Below are 17,675 nucleotides of genomic sequence, written 5' to 3'. Positions count from 1 at the left end.
GGAAGCACAGGCTGCTGAGGGGCTGGGGCTGTGTAGGGAGCCCTGGCTGTAGAGTCCTGCTGGGAAATGGGTTGGGAGCAGTGCTGCAGGAACACACTATCCCACCTGCAACACCTGGCTTCTCTTACTGAAAAGCAGTTCAAATACCATGGTACAACACTGGACTGTACAATGAAAACATAACCAACAAGGACATCTGGAAGATATTAATCATTCTCTCCCTTGTTTTGCCTTCATCTGAGAAGGTCAACTAATTTTTGTTACAAGTTCTGTATGTAGAGAGAGTCCTTTATATTACTCACTCCATATGTTTCTATTTCAGGATGTTTCCTCACAGGTTTTTTAGTTTGGTTTTCCTGTGATAGCAGAAATACTGAGTTGCAATGGTAATGTAAGTAGGAGTTAGGATGGTCTCTTGTGAAGCAGAAGAACATGCTAAAATACCTTCCCTGAGAGAGAGAGAAACTTGTCATCTGCACTTTTGGCCAACTTGAACACCAACCTATCATCTGTTCAGATGTGAGGGGCACATCTATTTTCTCCTGATGACATTATTATGCATTGTATAAAACATTTTCATCTTTATTGAGAGAAAAACACTGCCTCTCTGAGCCACTGTGCAGGATGTTCACCCATCAGGTGTAATGTCTTCTCAGTGTATATTGCTTTTATATTCAAATCGAAACAGCTAAGCCAGAAATACTGAATATCTGACTCAATCAGATGTAGGAAATCCTTCTCCAGTAACAAGCACTGACTGAGTGGCCTCAGTTAAGTTCTTTGATTTTTAGGCTGATTAATAAAAAAGAGGACATTTTCAGTTTCTTAAAATTCTTTCACATTTTCCTCTAACCCAGGCTTTTTGGCTACAACAGTTTTTCTGACTGGATTAATGATAAATAATTGAATTAATGATAAAAAGTTCACCTAGCTATGGACTTCAGCACAATGGGGACTTGGTCAGGGTACATAAAGGCATCCTGGATTTCTGTCCTGAGTTAAGTGTCAGCCCAAAGTGATTTCTCCCACTTCAGAGATTTCCAGTTAATCTTGAGAGAAATTTAGCATGAAGCATTGCTGAATTCAGAGAGTATAGTTACTGGACTTAAGTTGCCAGTACACTGCATAAAACATTTTAGTTCTTCTAGAAAGTGTAGCATTATGCAAATCCATCAGATTTTTTCCAACCGCAATGATTCTCACAGTTGTGCACATACCTCCTTTTATCTTGATTTATGTAGGTAGCTCAGTTAAGCTCATGCTTGCTAAAGACTTCACTGAAGAGGATGAAAAGCAGGGAAATCTCTTTTGGCCATTTTACTATTCTTAGTCAGCTGGACTCTGCTTGGCAATGAGTAAACTTCAGAGAATTCCACTTTTACTGAACTATTGAGCACTAATTCCAAAACCAATTAATTCAAACAAGGTCACATTGGATGAGGGAGTTTTCAATTAGAGCTCTTGCAATTACTCAGGATGCCTGAGGAATTGCAGGTTTCCCTGCTCCTGGCTTCAATCTATTTTCAGCTTTCCATTTTCAAATAAAGGGCTATATAGGCTGAATTTTTACAGCCCATGTTTGATAATCAGCCACAAAACTCTCGTGGTCAGTGAACTGATTGCACAGTCATGTACTTACAGGAATAAAGGGATGAGAATACAATATTTCACAGAGAAATTGTACTGTTCCACTGCTACCACTGCTACCCCTTCAGACCCTGAAAGGATGGATTCACTGGTTGCTATCTAAACACTATTAGCAGTAGTTATTGGTTTTAGGTTTTGCTGGTTGGTCTTTTTTTTTTTTTTCAATATATGAGGATATCAAAGATGGGCAAAAGCCGTGGTGACACCCCTCCCATAAGAAAAACCTTAGAGAGTCGGGACTGCTCAGCCTGAAGAAGAGAAAGCTCAGAGGGAATTTTATAAATGTGCATAGGTATAAAAATTGACAAAAAGTGCTCTTCAGTTCTTAAAAGGAAAATGGTTTATGAGCAACAAATGTGTGATTTTCTTTTATTTCCTCAAATATGGGATACTTCATCCAGGTGGCTGTTTGGATCTTCTTAATCTGATGCAGTATGGCAAGGAAAACCCAGCCAAATGAGGGAAAACATATGCATGAAGTCACATCTCCACAACTTCTGCTCTCTCTATAGAAATAAATGCTCAGTCATAGGGGATTTTACTCGTATCCATTGCTAAGTAATACCTAGCAGTGGAATCCACAACAGGTATGTTTAAAAACACAAAACACTGAGTCCAAATAAGATATAGAAGGCTGTGTTCTCAATCATAATTTACTGTGTTGACTTTCCTTAATTACTGCTGGGGCTCAATGGAATTATCTAACACTCTCTGCAGGAAACACACCATCTATCTCTGGGAGCACTTGGGCATCCTGAGTTCATCCTTTGATGCTGTGCCAACTTGTGTTCCTATACTGCAAGAATAAATCTTATCCTAACAAATTATGAGCCCAGTTCTACACTTAGGTATGCATACATAATTTTCACTGCTCTGGGTGTATCTGGAGGGCATAATTAGTCTTTATTTTTTTAAACATATTGAAGTTCTGCTGCTATGCTGACACTGCTGTTCAACAGCAGCTCTGTGTGGTGGAAATGGCCCAGGGAGTCACTGGGATGAAGGTGACACAAACCCTTTGGTTCAAGGAGTTTGACAGAGGATGGCCAAGGGGCTGTCACAACTGTTCACAGCTCTGGGATTCCTGGAGATGGAGAAAGGCTGTGCTAATCAGGGCTGCCTGGACTCTTCAGGCTGATGAGGCATGAAAGCAATCGGAGCAGTAGCCAGGAGCTTTTCATAATTTTCATTCTCCCTGGTACAGATTATCTTCAGAGTCAAAGATAAAAAATGAAGTCACTGCCTTCCATCTATGGTTAGTTTAAAAAATGTGTAATGAGTGTTTCTCTCTTGCTCCTGCTGTTCTGTGCTTGACAAAATTCCTCTGTAACCCACTGGATTTGCCAGACAGCTAGTTCTTTTTTTATTAAAAAGGATACCTATGCTCCCTCCCCTGGCAGAATTTGGCTTCAAAGCTATTCTGTTCACAGAATTTTCTCAGCTATGTTTTCTTTATGGTATTATATGGTAAAAAAAAAAAATTAAAAAAAAAGAAGAATTTGTCAGAAAAATAAAACATGCAAGGAAGGTGATTCACTGCTCAGTGTCTGAACCCTTCCTGACACAGTAGAAGCTGACAGTGACATCAGTTCAGCTGTTTAGCCTGAGGTTGCCAGAGGGCTTTGCCCTCTGGTGGGTCTGTGCAGCTGGGGGAAGCACACAGGGTGGGTGACCCTGGAAGCACCAGTTCATCATGCTTCCTTGCATGGAAAAGAAGGAAGGACCCTATCTGTGCTTCTCCTTCTGGGTTCCTCTGTGAATGAAAATAACCTCTAAGGAGTCTTCTCAGAAGCTCAGCATGTATTCGGTCCTGGTTTTTTGTTAAAGGCAAATGTCAGGAGCTATAATGATGATATGTGCACTGGAGCTACACTCCTTGCTGTGCTGGGTATACAAACATCATTTGATCCATTTCTGGATCAGAAAACTTATTCAGACCTATTCAGATCTACCCTAGAAAGACAACTGATAAACCTGATACTTAAAACATACTTGAAAGATTTTTTCCAGGGCATCAGAGAAAATAAAGGTACTAAAATCAGTGACATTCCTAGGGTGTTACCTGACAGAATTAGCCTCTGACCAGACAGTTTACTTGAATGGTGTCAGTTTAGCCTCCAGATCAAGTCAACTAAACATAGATGCTTTTGTGCAATCTAGTTGTCAAAGTTCCCATGACAAGAAACTCTGGTTAGTTCAAAGACATTTGGCTGGTACCATTTGAGACATCTACACAGGCCCTAGAAGAGAACTGCATCATTCTGGACAAGAAGCTGTTGTCTGGCCAAGGAGGCTTAGGTACCCATGTTTTGGTGAGTTTGGCTCAGACTGAATACAGTGTGAGTATTCTCTCATAGGATCCTAAAGGATCACAATAGGATCCTGTTGTGCACTGACAGAGAATCAACAAACCCCAGCCAACTCTGAGATGTTTTATGGTCACCTAATAGTGCCTTGATAGTTCCCAACAAAGTCTGTACTCACTGTAAGGCCAAGGTTCAGTCCCAGTATACAGTCCATTAAAATATACACTCTGGAAACCGCAAATACCAGAGCAATCCCAGCAGCTCACTGTTACTCCTCAAGGGCAGCTAGAGGACATCCAGGGTTAGGGAAGATACTGAGTCTGAAGTGAATAACCTGTCTCTTGGCTTTCTGAGAATGAGAACAGCATATGAAGGACACATCAATGAGTCGTGATTTTTGTATGTATTTCTTTCCCTTTTGGGACATTCCTGTGTCCAGAAAAATGCGTATATTTCCACTCTCTGTCTCCTTCCCCCAGTCAAAGAAATTATACAAATTTCAGTCACAAAAGTTCATCTCACATGAGACATACATCCAAAATGTAGGTTTCAAAGGCGGTCACGTTAATATCCAATTATAGCCAGTGGATATATATCTCCTTTATACTTTGTACCTGTTAGGAAACAAGTGGTCCTCTGGACATCCATATTTCTCTCTGTTGTCTACTAAAATAGTCTACAATGATAGCATTGTATAGCTAGGTAACTTTCATAAACCTAAGGCAAAAGTCCAACCTATTCAAATTGCAATATAGGATGAAAACAAAGGTTAAATTCTGCTCCCACTGAAAACAAGGATAACTGAGAGAACCATGCTCTGACTCAGAAAGCTGAGAGGGCAAAACACAGCAGCATCATTTTCTCCACCTAAATACAGGGATGGCAGCCTGCAAGTAGCTTTCTTAGCACTAGTTTTGACACTCATACTGACTCCATTCTCTTACTGGGTAAAATGATTATTTGATTTGACAAAAAAGTGCACTCTGAATTTGTGTCCAGACTTGTAGCTCTTTGTGGATTAAATTATTTGTTTAAAGGTATTAAATTACATGTGGTTAAATATTTAGCAATCACCTAAATTCTTAAATTTTAGATTATTATAATGTAGTGATAAAATTATGCAACATTTGCTTGAGGGTAAGTAAGCAAATTGTTTTTCTCATCCTATTCACCTTAGAATTCTTTACTGTAAGTTAAATAAAATTACAAGTTGCACATGGTTACTGTAAGAAAGAGAATAGAAAATATAAAAACAAAACCAGTTATAAGCCTACATAATATATTCATGAGGGTGTTTAGGAGGCTGATGGAAATTAATTTAACTGAATGAGAAGGGTATGTAGGAGTTCAAGAAGAAATTCTACTGAAAAACATTTATTTGTTTTTTGTTTTATTTCAATGTGAAAAGAGTAGCACAAGAAAAGCGATTCTTAGTGTTTGGAACTCTTTTTTCTCTTTGTGTCCTACTGTGTTGATGATGTGACAAATGCAATCTGTATTCCTGAAAAGCCACACATACATTTCAAAAATGAAATATAGTTAAAGGAACATTTTTCCTTCCTGCAACTGAAAAACCGAGATGCTGTTTTTTAATGCAACTTCAGTATTTTAGAGGCACATAGGAACTGTTTAGAAGAGCAGTACAGCTGTCAGCACTTCGCCATGCCATCTACAGGACACTGGTTAGGCTATAATTTCTTGCTAATTAACTGATCTGAAATAGAACCTTTTGTAACCAATCCATCAGCAATCTATGAGTTTTGTGTTGCCCACATCTCTTTTAATTTTAGCAAAGGCCTACAGTTTCTGATCTTGATGTCTTGTTTGATTTGCATTTCTGTTTTGAGCCTAACATTAATTACACTGTCAAAACAGATTTTATAGTTTATGTAACATGGAGCTGCCTACAGACCTAAGTTTTCTCAATATGGAGGTAACATCTTGCGCACTGAATGACTTGATTACAGTAATTCCTTTTATACTTTTCTTCTCCAAGGAGACTGTAGTGGCTTCAGATTTTTCCAAATTTAGTGGTCACATTTCCACTTAATTGCTAGTTTCCTGTAGAAAATCAGATAGATGTGCAGAACTGAAGCCTAAAAGGATCTACTCTGAATATTGAGACTAACCTGATGCATACACAGATTTATTTTCTTTTGTGTTTTTTGAAAAAAATAACTCATTCAGTAATTTTGCCTTACACCACTGAATTTTAATGGAGGTTATGTGTCATACAAATTATTTAAGTACTTTTTAAAAGTGCTGTACAGATTCTGTTTAGCAGAGAGATGTCAAAGACAGATGCTGCTTAAAAAAATAGGGGTTTTATATGGAATTCACTTGGCTGCAGTGTCTCAGCAATATGCTACTTTGAAAAACTCTTTAAAAGAGTTGTATATAGGAAATGCAATTCTTGTCTATGTCAATAATAAGTTAATGTAATGGTCCAGATCTTGAGCTGGTGTGAATTAATCAGATTCCACTGAGTTCAATATCAACATTTTCAATGGAATTAAAAGCATGGTCTAGTCTAGAGCCTCAAACTGTCCATTTAATTCAAAAATTACAGAGATATAGAAGGTTTGCTTTTCATATCTATCTGGAGTTATAAAGGTACCTTGGGAAAAGCTGGTACTGACTGCTGTGTAGTAGCTTTAGCAGAAGGTATCAAGGAGCAGGAAATTAGGTTTCAGTCCTTACTGCAGGCAAATTCCATTCAGATTGGCTTTACCATCCAGCTCATAGGGGATGTGGAGCAGGGGAGATGAAGCTCCCACCTTTCTGAAAAACACTAGTAACAAAAGACAGGAGAGGTTATGCCCCAGTGCAAACCAGTGTGTCACAGGGACAGAGCTTTTGGCTGGAGTTCATCTCATCCCTTTAGGCATTTCAGAGCACCATAGAATCATTCAGGTTGTATAAGACCTCCAAGGTCATCAAGTCCAACCTTTGACTGAACACCACCATGTCAACTAAATCAAATGCCAAGCCCAGATGTTTCTTGAATGCTTCCAGTGATGGTAACTGTCAAAATTAGATGTCCTGATTTGAGCTGGTTGTCCTTGGTTCTCTTTATGGCTGACAGAGAAAAGCACAGGATGATTCATTTCTTGGTAAAATAAGCATCTAAGATGGGCGAGAATTGCCCCCAGAATTTCTTTTTTTTCTCACAGATATTCTAAAAGTGATCAGACAACTAACTCAGACCTGTATGATTGGGGTTTTTTCAGTGACTGATGTGAGGTGAGATGGATTTCCATGCATAGTTCTCAAAATTGTCATGAAGGTATGAGGTAATTCACTGTTACTAAAAGACCCTACTTAAAATACTGGCACAGGATAAATTCAACATTTTGCCCCCTGGACTATGCAACATGAGACTATAAATTAACACCTGACTTTAGGGTTTAACAAATAACCAGGTTTATTTATCATAAAGCATGTAAAATGTATTTACATGTATTTTACAATGCTTTTACTTATGTAGATTAAATAAATTCAGCCCATCATATAAACTGTGCTGATAAAAATCATCTAGGTGTAAGCAGTCTTTTCAAGAAAATATGGCATAAAAATACCTTGTTGATATTTTTATATTATATAAATATATATCAAAGTGATAAATATATAGCACTGTGTCTTACTGTTTAATCTGGAAAGGAAGAAACAAGGTCTTTTCACAGATATCCAAGCTCAAGACACTCTCTTTCTACTGAGAAACTGTCTGGTCCCTTTACTGGCTAGGATTCATTATGGAGGGCTGAATGAGAAAAGGGAAGAAGCAGGAAGATAGGTTAATAACTGAAGTATCTCTCTGATTATATTGGAGAGAAATTTATTCAAAATTTAATTAAAAAATTAACTTAATTAAAACCAAAATTATCTCTTGAATTTCAATCACAATATGACGTTGGTAAGTTTTAATGACTACTTTTGCGAGGTTTGAATGTCCTTACAATTAAAAGAAAAAAACCACACTCAATTACCTTACAAATGGAGAAACTCTTGAACATGGAAAGCTCTCAGAAATCACAGGATCTTTCACTACCAGAACAGCAAGCAAAAGTGTGGACCTTTCTGGGGAGCAGCAAAGGAAAGGGCTGGAGAGCCCTGGACTGTATGTGACATGTCTCCCTTCCCTGCCCTACACTCACATACAGATGATGTTTCAATTTAAGTGCAGTTGGATGTGTTAGAGAAGCACTCTGAAGGACTTGCATTTACATTCAGGTGCCTGTCTAGGGTCAGGTAATTGAACAAATCATTCATTTTTCTGTGCAGCATGAGCACAGCAATGCTCCAGCGTTGAAAAGAGACAGTAGAGACCCCAATCATCAGTGCAGGTTTTGAGGTAGCCACTGAGGACACACATTGAAAATGGCAGGCTTGGATCAAACAGACTGATTTACCTTAACCTTTGCTCTTCATTCTAACCGATCCATTTTTCTTAATTAAATACCAGAGGCTACACATGTCAAAACTAACCATTTTTAAGCCATTTTGTTACAACTGAACTTTAAAGGATTACTGATTCAAGGAGAAAACCCCTTCCTAACATTTTAGAATTTGACTAAGAAATGCAGATTATTTTGTACAATTAAAGTGGCCTGTTTGACACTACAGTCTCCTTTTAATGATGTTTGTCATCAGACACCAGTGAAAATGGAAGCTGAAAAGAGGCATATAAAAAAAAAAAATATGTGTCCTGACAACCTCTTTTTTAAACAGGGACTTGTATTCTTATTTTTGACCTCCATGGCTTGCTAGAAAAATCATCAAAGAGTTAACTCTTTTAATGAGAAATAAACTCTTTTAGTGTCTGAGGTTTTTTTTTCTCAAAAGTCCCCTTTGATTTCTTAATGTTCTTTTAATGATCATCATTCTGTATTTTGAGAAGTAACTGCTAGGCATCCATATGTACGTTTTTATTTTAAGAGTAACTGATGACCATGATGGAGCATGGTAAAGAGATTTCAGGGCATTTCAGGGACAGTCATGTTAGCTGGGACTTTTAAAGCCTTTGGCTAGACCTGTATACACCATGGTCAAAAGATTATTCTAAAAACTGAGTACTCTTTTGATACAGATTTGACCATGGCCTTTCATTATGAGAAGGTCTCTTTTTCCTCTTCTGATAGTTTAAGGGTTGATGTTCACTTTCCCACAGAAAAGCAGAAGATCTAGCACCAGCATGGGTATCTGCATTGTGTTTCTCCTGGTGCTGTGGCTCCTCAGAGGAGCCCTGTGTGCCTTCAACAATATGCCCCTGGGACCTCTGCCTCCAGGGCAGCTCCAAGCTCCCTGCAGAGCAATTATTCTCCTTCTGAATAAACCTCCTTACAAAATGGAAAATTCGGTTTACTCCTGCCATGTGTCATAAGGGACAACCACTTCTTTTAATTGATGGTGCTTTCATGTAAATTCATCATCCAGCTAACTTTATGATCTCAGCCTAAATAAGGTTATTTTGACTAAGTGCTTAATGGCTATATTGATTTGTAAAACCCCTCAGGTGATTCTATCTTGCAAATGGACCAAAAGCAGTGATTTATTAAAAGGCTGCCTTTTGAAAGGTGTTCTGAATGTCACCCACAGCCTCTGCTATTTCATCAAATATATTATGTCTCTCCTTCTGCCTTGAGTCTGTGAAGGTCTATGGCTAACCTGGAGTTACATCTAAATTGACTTGTTTTAGTAATTTTATTTCTAGCACAAACTTTGTTGGCACTGAAACATGGACAGAATCACTGACTTAACTTCTATGGCTGTATCAACAGATACCATTAACAAGTTTAGACAAAGACAGTGTAGATTAAGAGGGATATTCTGCTTCCAGCTTCATCAGTTAAATTTTCAAATATCCTGTTACTTATGAATTATCACAAAACCATCCTTGTATTTCTGCTGTGTGTATCCAAACCACTAAATTGCCGGTTCTCCAGTGCTGGAATTGTCTTCCTGGCTACTCTGCAGTATTTCCATAGTGCCTGATATTCTGGATGTGACCGCTGCTGCCTGGCTGGCATCATACAGCACATTATAAATATTAATGTCATTTACAGAACATATCATTCATAGCCACCTCTGTGCCAAATTCAGCACTGATAAGCAATTTTGTGTATGTGAGAGTCTGGCAGTTAAGATACCAATCCTTACAAAAGCAATTTGATGTTTTACACTTTTTCCTGACTAGGTGACAAACTAATGCATGTTATGCTGCATTGCTTCCTCATCATTTCAACTGAACAATTTATACTTGCTTAACATCATCATTTAATCTGACCCACTATGAGGCTGCACAGAACCACTTTGTTTTCTCTGAATTTCTCTAACAATGTCCTTCCTTAAAGGAAAATCCAGTGGAGCAAATTGCACATGTTTATATTGAAGTGGGGCAAGTACCTAAGCAGTTAATATTTTGATTCAAATGGAAGTCTGAAATGCCCATATGGTTTAGAATTAGAATACTTTGTTACCATTTTTATAATTATTGATTGATAATTGTAAGCTAAAAGATGGAGACAGAACGTTAGGAACTTTAAAAAAAATTTTTCCCACTTTATTAAATTTAGCAAAAAATAAATTCTTCTTTCTATATCAAGATAGCCTTTGAATTCAACTGTAAAGAAAATGTTCATTTCCTTTTTCTACTTTATTCATTAAAAAGACATATTTATGTCTTTTTCTATGTTTACTTTCTTTTTCTTTGCGTTTCAGAGCAGCTATAGATTTTACAAACTGATTAACAGCATGGCAGAGGGCTGTTGTTTTACTTTGTTGAGCCTCATTGCTCAGCAGTAGAACTGGTGAGAGAAGTATCAGGAGTGTTCAGGATATGTACAATAAAACTGCTAAAATACTAAGGAAATCAGAAAACTAAATAAGTCAGAAATCTTTTGTCAGCCCCAGAAACAACAGGAGGTTATCCCAGATCAATGTTTTATGTGTCCAAACATGGTGCAGGTCTCTGCATCTGCTCAAGTCCACAACTGAAATCAGTCTGAAGCCATCCTGCGCCAGCTCTGCCCTCCTGGTGCTGTGCTCTTTCACACCCTGCCTCATGCTGCCTCTCATCCCCTGCTGTTGTGCTGCTTCTGACACCCAGCTTGTCCTCACTGAAGACAAGAATTCTCCATCCCAGTCTTCTCCATCCCAGTTCAATTTTCATCAACAGTGCCCTGTGGAGCTATGAGGCACTCAGCTCCCCAGGGCTGCATTGCCCAGCACCAGCCCTCTCTGTGGGGCCAGCAAAATTCTCCACAGCTCTGAGGTTTGTAGAATGATAGACTGAAAAATGGGGAAGACACAAAGCAGTGCTGAGGAGGTTTTATATGCTTGCTTTGAACTAGTAACTATGAAGGCAAATAAAGTTTACAAAGTAGAGAATAATGCAAAGCTGACAATAGCTGCATCCATCAGCATAAGGAGATGATAAATTTTTAAAAAAGCTCATTTTATATTAGGAGAAGGAATTGTTTCTGTCCATATATAAAGTGTTGTATGTACAACTGCCAGGACCAAGAATTGGACATGATAGAAAAACATGTTATTGCTGATAACAGGAATATTCACAGATGCCATTATTAATGGAAACAATTGCAAGTGACATAAAATTTCATACTTCAGACCTTAAGGCAATACTTTTTTATTACAGATCTAAACCCAAGCATGAACAATAAACCATGGATTACTGGATTACTTTCTCTGTTAACAAACCCCTAATCTGTTATGTAGTCATCTCTTAAATCAGCAATACATGCCAAGTTATCCCATTTACTTCACTAGAACCACTTGAGTGATTAAAGCAAATAGAATTTGGTAACAAGATTTGACTCTCAGATGCATGTCTCTATCCTCTTACCTGATTTTGTTAGTCTCCAATTAGACCCAGATTTCTGTCTCTGAAACTGTTGTTCCAGATATGAACTCATTAACAGTGTAGAGATGGATTTTTTTATTCCCTGCTCAATATTTGATCTCTGTGACTGTATAGGAATTAATTGGATTTCTTCCTGCCATATTTCACTGTAATTATGTAGCCAGTTTCTCACAAACTTCTAGTCTTTCTCATGGCTTTTTCTACTTGTTGAACATCTGTGGGATTTTTAATTCCTGTTTAGTGTTCACAATCAAATGCTTGCCAGAATACTGCAGTTGCCCTAATACTTGATGGTTTTAAAACATGTCACTCCACTGAAATAGTCATACATTTTTGGAAAAAAATATTCAGTCCTAGGGGGACAAAAAAAGGTGGGGGGGAGGGGAGGAGGAAGCAAGTGATTGTTTTGGTTTTGCCATAAGGAGAATTTTTCTGTTTCAGAAATGTAAATGAAGATTAAGTCAGCTATGAAGGGTTGCAACAGCAGTTTAACATTTATATTCATTAGACAGAGAAATGATCTACTGCTCAAGTAGTAGGGATATACCTGCTTGTGATGTTTCATTATCACATTAACCATATGTTTCATGATTCACTGCTGTTCCTTTGCATGAAGACAGAAAAAAATAGTGAAGTAGTCATAACAGTGATATCCTGTCTTATGTAACGGGTAAAATTGGCTTCCTGTGCTGGATATCATTCACCCTATATCACCCCATTGTCTCTCCTTCTAAGGTTTCCCAGCACTTTGATCACTTGCAGGAGGGAGGTGGGGGAGCAGCATCGTGGCAACTCACTTAGTGGAAACATTCCTTAGAGCCACTGCTTGACTTCACTAGACACTGTCTTAATTTCCAAGCTTTCAACTCTCCCCTTTCTTCTGTGAACTTTCTGTTCTCTCTAAAGCGTCTGAAAACTCTTGAGTTTTTCTTCCTTCTTAAATGTTGGTTTCAAAACTGTCAGGAGATAAGACTGGTGATAGAACAACAAAATGGCACTTCAAAAAAAGCGTGGTCTCAGATTGTGAAGAACATGTTTCATGGTTTTTTTGTGTTTCACTCTGTTAGAGCAATTTAGCTCAGAGCAAGACTCTAAATCTCTACCAGAATTGCGTGGCATCAATAGTAATTCAAAATGTTCATTAAATGAAGGTTTTCACTTCCTAGCTCTGCCTTGCTCACTTTTATGTATGATAACACTTTTATTTATGATTATCAAAAATCAACAATTAAGAGTAATTTTCTCTAGACTCACTGTTCACATAGGCCAGCCTGGTGATATAGGCTCAGCAGTCCAAGGTGTTAATTCCTAAGCTGGTCTCTTCACTCCAGACAGCTGCAATGTAGCCTTATATCAAAAAACACAACTGGAGAGGCTGAGTTCATTGCTCATCAGCCCATACTGGTGTAATAGGAAGAGGAACTCTTATAGAATCCTCTTTTGTAGAACTCTTGTAGAATCCTCCCCCTTGTAGAAACTCTTTTGATTCAAGTAACCCCAGTTCCAAGGTTACCTGAGTCACTTTTGCAGTGTCAATCCATTTGGTAACACCTGAAAAAGGAAAACTTACTCCTGTAATTATACAAGAAGTGAATTGGACTTGGTTTCCCAATACAGGAATAAAGAAAGACATGTTGCAACGCATTTTTTATCAGTTGCTAATTTTATGAATTATGATTATATGTGCTTTGGAAAAAAATACTCTTCCACAATAGAAATACTCTTATTAGTACCAAAAAAAAAGTGTATAGTGGGCTTAGACAGTTAGGAAATTCAGTTGTGTGATATTAATGACTAAATATTAATGTTTATGAAATTTTTTAAATTTTGGAAGGAAGCAGTATTGGCACAGTTCTCCATCTGTAGAGTTTTCTTGGATATTTTATTGATCCTTATGCTAGAAGACAGAATCTATGTTAAACCAGCCTCAGAATGGCTCTGCTCATCAAAGTCTTAATAGCTTTGCATATATTATAATATTTTTAACATGCCTTGAATTTCCTTTTATTAACTGTACTGTGGATATTTTAAAAATATGTGCTTCTTACACAAGTAAGTAGCCAACCTTGCCTAATTCCAACCAGTGCACCTGGAAGGATTTTAAAAGGTTGAAGTGTGGCATACCATAAAGTAGAAGTTGCTGAATAATATTTTGTTCTACATTGATGCTATTTTTGTAATATACTGTATCCATGCAAAGCTCACAGTTCAGATGATAAGAACAGGGGGAAAAAATCCTCCTTTATTTCTCCTATGAGCTTTATCCTGTGTGGGGACAATCTCAGAAGCCGCAGTGTGTACCTTCCCAACACAAATCTCAACATGCATATCGTCACTAATTCTCTTTCATCTTGTCTGTACTTTGGGACTCCCATTTTCACCTCTTCCTTCTTCCTTGTCAAAATAAAATGTTTCTGGGGATACCCAGTGGACTCTGAGACGCTTTCAAATAAATTCATGGAGAGCACTACGTTATACCATCGTAATTTTTAAGTAGCACAATCTTAAGGTGATTTCTGTTGTCAGGTTTCCATCAGACTAATCCTGATTTCTCTCTTTCTTTCTTTATTTTTTTTGCTTGGTTTTTTTTTCTTTCTTTTAATTCTTCCCATAGCTGTAACTTACACAAGTTACAAAAAAACACCACCACCAGTACCCCCTCGTACCACTTCCAAGCCACTGATCTCAGTCACGGCACAGAGCAGCACAGAATCCACGCAGGATGCATATCACGACAGCCGGACTCAGAGGATATCCCCGTGGCCGCAGGACGGGCGAGGGATGTACAACTCCACCGACAGCTTGGACAGCAACAAGGCCATGAACCTCGCCCTGGAGACGGCAGCTGCCCAGCGCCACGCGGCCGAGAGCCAGAGCACCTCCATACGGACCAGCGACAAGGCCATCCTGGTGACAAAAGCAGAGGAGTTTCTCAAGAGTCGACGTTCCTCTATAGGGATCCAGGTAGTCTATCATTAACATCTGTCTGATGAATTGCTTGTCTTCTTTCTGTAAATAGCATAGAATGAGTCATTCAGCTTCACTTGCTCTAATAATCTAACAAACAACCCCTGGCTGCTTAGCGTTAATTGTAATTCACATCATGGCTGTGCAGAAAAGACTTCGGCTAATACACTGTACCTGGGAGAAAATGAATGAATAAATCTCTAGGGAGGTTACCTGTCATTAACACTTGATATGAAAATTATACTGCAGAGCTGCAGGTGAACAGCATGTTCATCTCCTTCCCTCCATGAATTCACAGTCCTTTTTATAGAATTTCACTAGCTTTAAAATGCTTTACTGTATTTTTTCCATTATATTTCTCTTTTGCCTTGGAAAATGTGTAATGCCATTCGATCTTCAATTATTCTGCCTAAAAAGACACCCTTGGCCTTACTTTTAGTTGTGCTGCAAAGGTAGCAAAAAAGAAAAAGAAATGTCCTGCTGTAGATACAGCATAATTAGAGATGGCAAGTAATGAAATAACATTAATAAACACAGTCTTTGAGCATTCTTCCATTTGTCCATCAAAACTCACAATATTTATTTCACCTGAAAAAATGTGTGTCAGGCTGTGGAAAGCTCAGTCAAGTTCTGTTGTTTCAGGCAAATGAAATAAGGCAATTCCAAATGCAATTTTTTATTGCTATTCCTTCTACTAAATGGAAAATACTAGACAGCTAGAAATGGTCATCTGTTTAAATCTCTAGGAAATACCAAGTAATAATAAAAATTGGAAAGTTGGACTTGCAAAGAGCATGAAGTCCTTTGAGACAGGAGTAGAGGAAAATTTGGGCTTCTTTTTTGCTGAATATTCCCTTTTTCATCACTGGGTTCACTTCTGTGCTTACTTTTGCTAGATCAGCTATAGAGAAAATGACATTTATTTTGACATAGTTATAGGTATTGTGAAGACAGCAACATAGATCTTGAGAAGGTAATTGTCTGTGTAAAAAAGCCCAGTGAGTGACTGTATATTAGAAATATACAAGAATATAAAAGAAAGTATATTATTTTCTTAAAAAAATAGTAATTCCATTTCCATTAATTTCATAATATAGTCATAGAAAAGTGCTTGGGTTAAGGATGCCACAGCTACTGATTGAACTTCACAGGTTAACATTTTAGAGTGCTGTAATTTTGCTGTTCCATAATGCATAAGACTAATGGGAAGGAATCCACTTTGTCAGAAAGCTGTTTGTCCATTTCTTGACCTAAAAGTCCTTGCTTCTGATTCTTCAGATGCAGAAGAGTAGAATTCAATTTAACAATCACGGTAAAATATTCAGATGGCTACTTTTCAAATGTTTTACAAAGCAATTAGTGTATCCTAAATTGTTCAGAGAAGAGGCTAGGCAGATAACACTGAAAAAGCCCATAGGAGCAGCAAAAAAATCTTTGGTACCTTTGAGCCCCTAACCTGAAACTAACTCTTCAGAAAGGAGTAGTATCTAGTGCTGTTCTTATCTCTCCTTTACAGCAGCTGTGCACAGGGGTATTTATTAATGTTGGTGTCTTGATTTGGTCAGTCCTGGTATTACAGCAATTAATTCTGGAACTTTGATTACATCGCTTGATCCTGTTTATTACTACAGGTGATGACCAGTACTTTTCACTGGGCCCTGACCCTTCTTTATGTGTGCTGTGTTTAATAATACGTGCTTATAATCCACAAAAACACCTGTGCCATGATTTTCATGGAGGCAGCGGATCTTCCATAGCAGCTTGGCCTCTAACATTGGTCCTCAGGTGCACACATGGAGAAAGGCAAATGTTGTTTACAAGAGCAGGTCTTAGAAGGGTGAGCTGTTTGTTATCTTACAAGAAATACAAACTGCTTGGTTGTACCATTTGGCATTAGATAAGGTTAAATTTTCAACAGTATCCTGAGAGCACATTTTAGTTGTTTAGGACGTTTTTCAGCACTAAGTTTCAAATGTCGTATTAGTGCGAAAAATATATTTCTGCAGTGTTTTTCAACAGTAAATGCATTTTGTTATATTACTAATGCCAGGTTTGTACAGAGTAAAAACTCAAGGTAGCATGTTCTTATTGCAAACTATACAAATAATAATTTATGCACTCAAAATACTGTTGCAATATTTAATTTCTTTTAGAATTCTGTGTCAAAGTACCTTGGAAAAGGATGTTTTTTATTTGCATATTTCCTTGATTGACTAAATTACTTGTTTTCTCATTAGCATGCCATGCCAGGGTAATGCATTGAATTTGCATCTATTTGCATTAGTTAATTTGCTATCAGGATGGTTAATTTGTGCATTTTTTAATGTTCCACTCCTTTAACACATTGAGGAAAGATTGCTTGCCAAGAGAGCTTCATACAGGAGCAGAGAGGAGTAAAGGTACAGAGTGACCAGTGGTGCCACTGCAAGTGGAAACACGATGGATCCACCCCAGGGCTCCCATGTTTTTGAGATGTATGATTTGTGTAGGGTACATGTAGTGAATAAAAGTCCTTTTAAAAAGCCCTGGCATGCCAGGCGTGTGCCAGTAGGAGTGGTATTCACATGCACAGGGGACTCAAGCTCCTAGGGAAGCACTGCAGTTAGTACCAAGATCAGTAGCACCCATCTGCAGGGACAGAACAGCACAGATGCACTAATCCATCTCACAGTATTAGTCCTATCCCAGATGGGAATTTAGAACCAAAAAAAAAAACCAAAAAACCCAAAAAACTTCAGAAACAAAGCTTTTCCAGAAAATAGCTGGGGGCCTTTGGGTTTTTATTGCTTTGGTTTCTTTTTCCAGTGACAGATTTAAATCAAGACAAATATTGTCAGTCATGTCAGGCACTGGGAAAAAATGTTGATTTATAAATT

At 38.0% G+C, this 17,675-nt stretch overlaps 1 protein-coding gene across 18 annotated transcripts in view; it reads left to right on the top strand.

Moving 5' to 3' along the window:
* The window catches only part of DLGAP2 (DLG associated protein 2), a 460,234-nt gene that overhangs the window by 405,024 nt on the left and 37,535 nt on the right, over positions 1 to 17,675 (top strand). For all 18 annotated transcript variants that reach the window (XM_085056707.1, XM_085056705.1, XM_085056703.1 and 15 more), the window contains one exon: positions 14,447 to 14,796. In XM_085056707.1, the coding sequence (XP_084912833.1) occupies positions 14,447 to 14,796 (350 nt within the window). The remainder of the gene's footprint in view (positions 1 to 14,446; positions 14,797 to 17,675) is intronic.

Source organism: Lichenostomus cassidix, chromosome 3, assembly GCF_008360975.1.
Source record: "Lichenostomus cassidix isolate B80296 chromosome 3, HeHo_3.0, whole genome shotgun sequence".
NCBI classification, from domain to species: domain Eukaryota; kingdom Metazoa; phylum Chordata; class Aves; order Passeriformes; family Meliphagidae; genus Lichenostomus; species Lichenostomus cassidix.
Note: the sequence above shows the minus strand (reverse complement) of the source record. Positions and strands in the feature narration are given on the sequence as shown.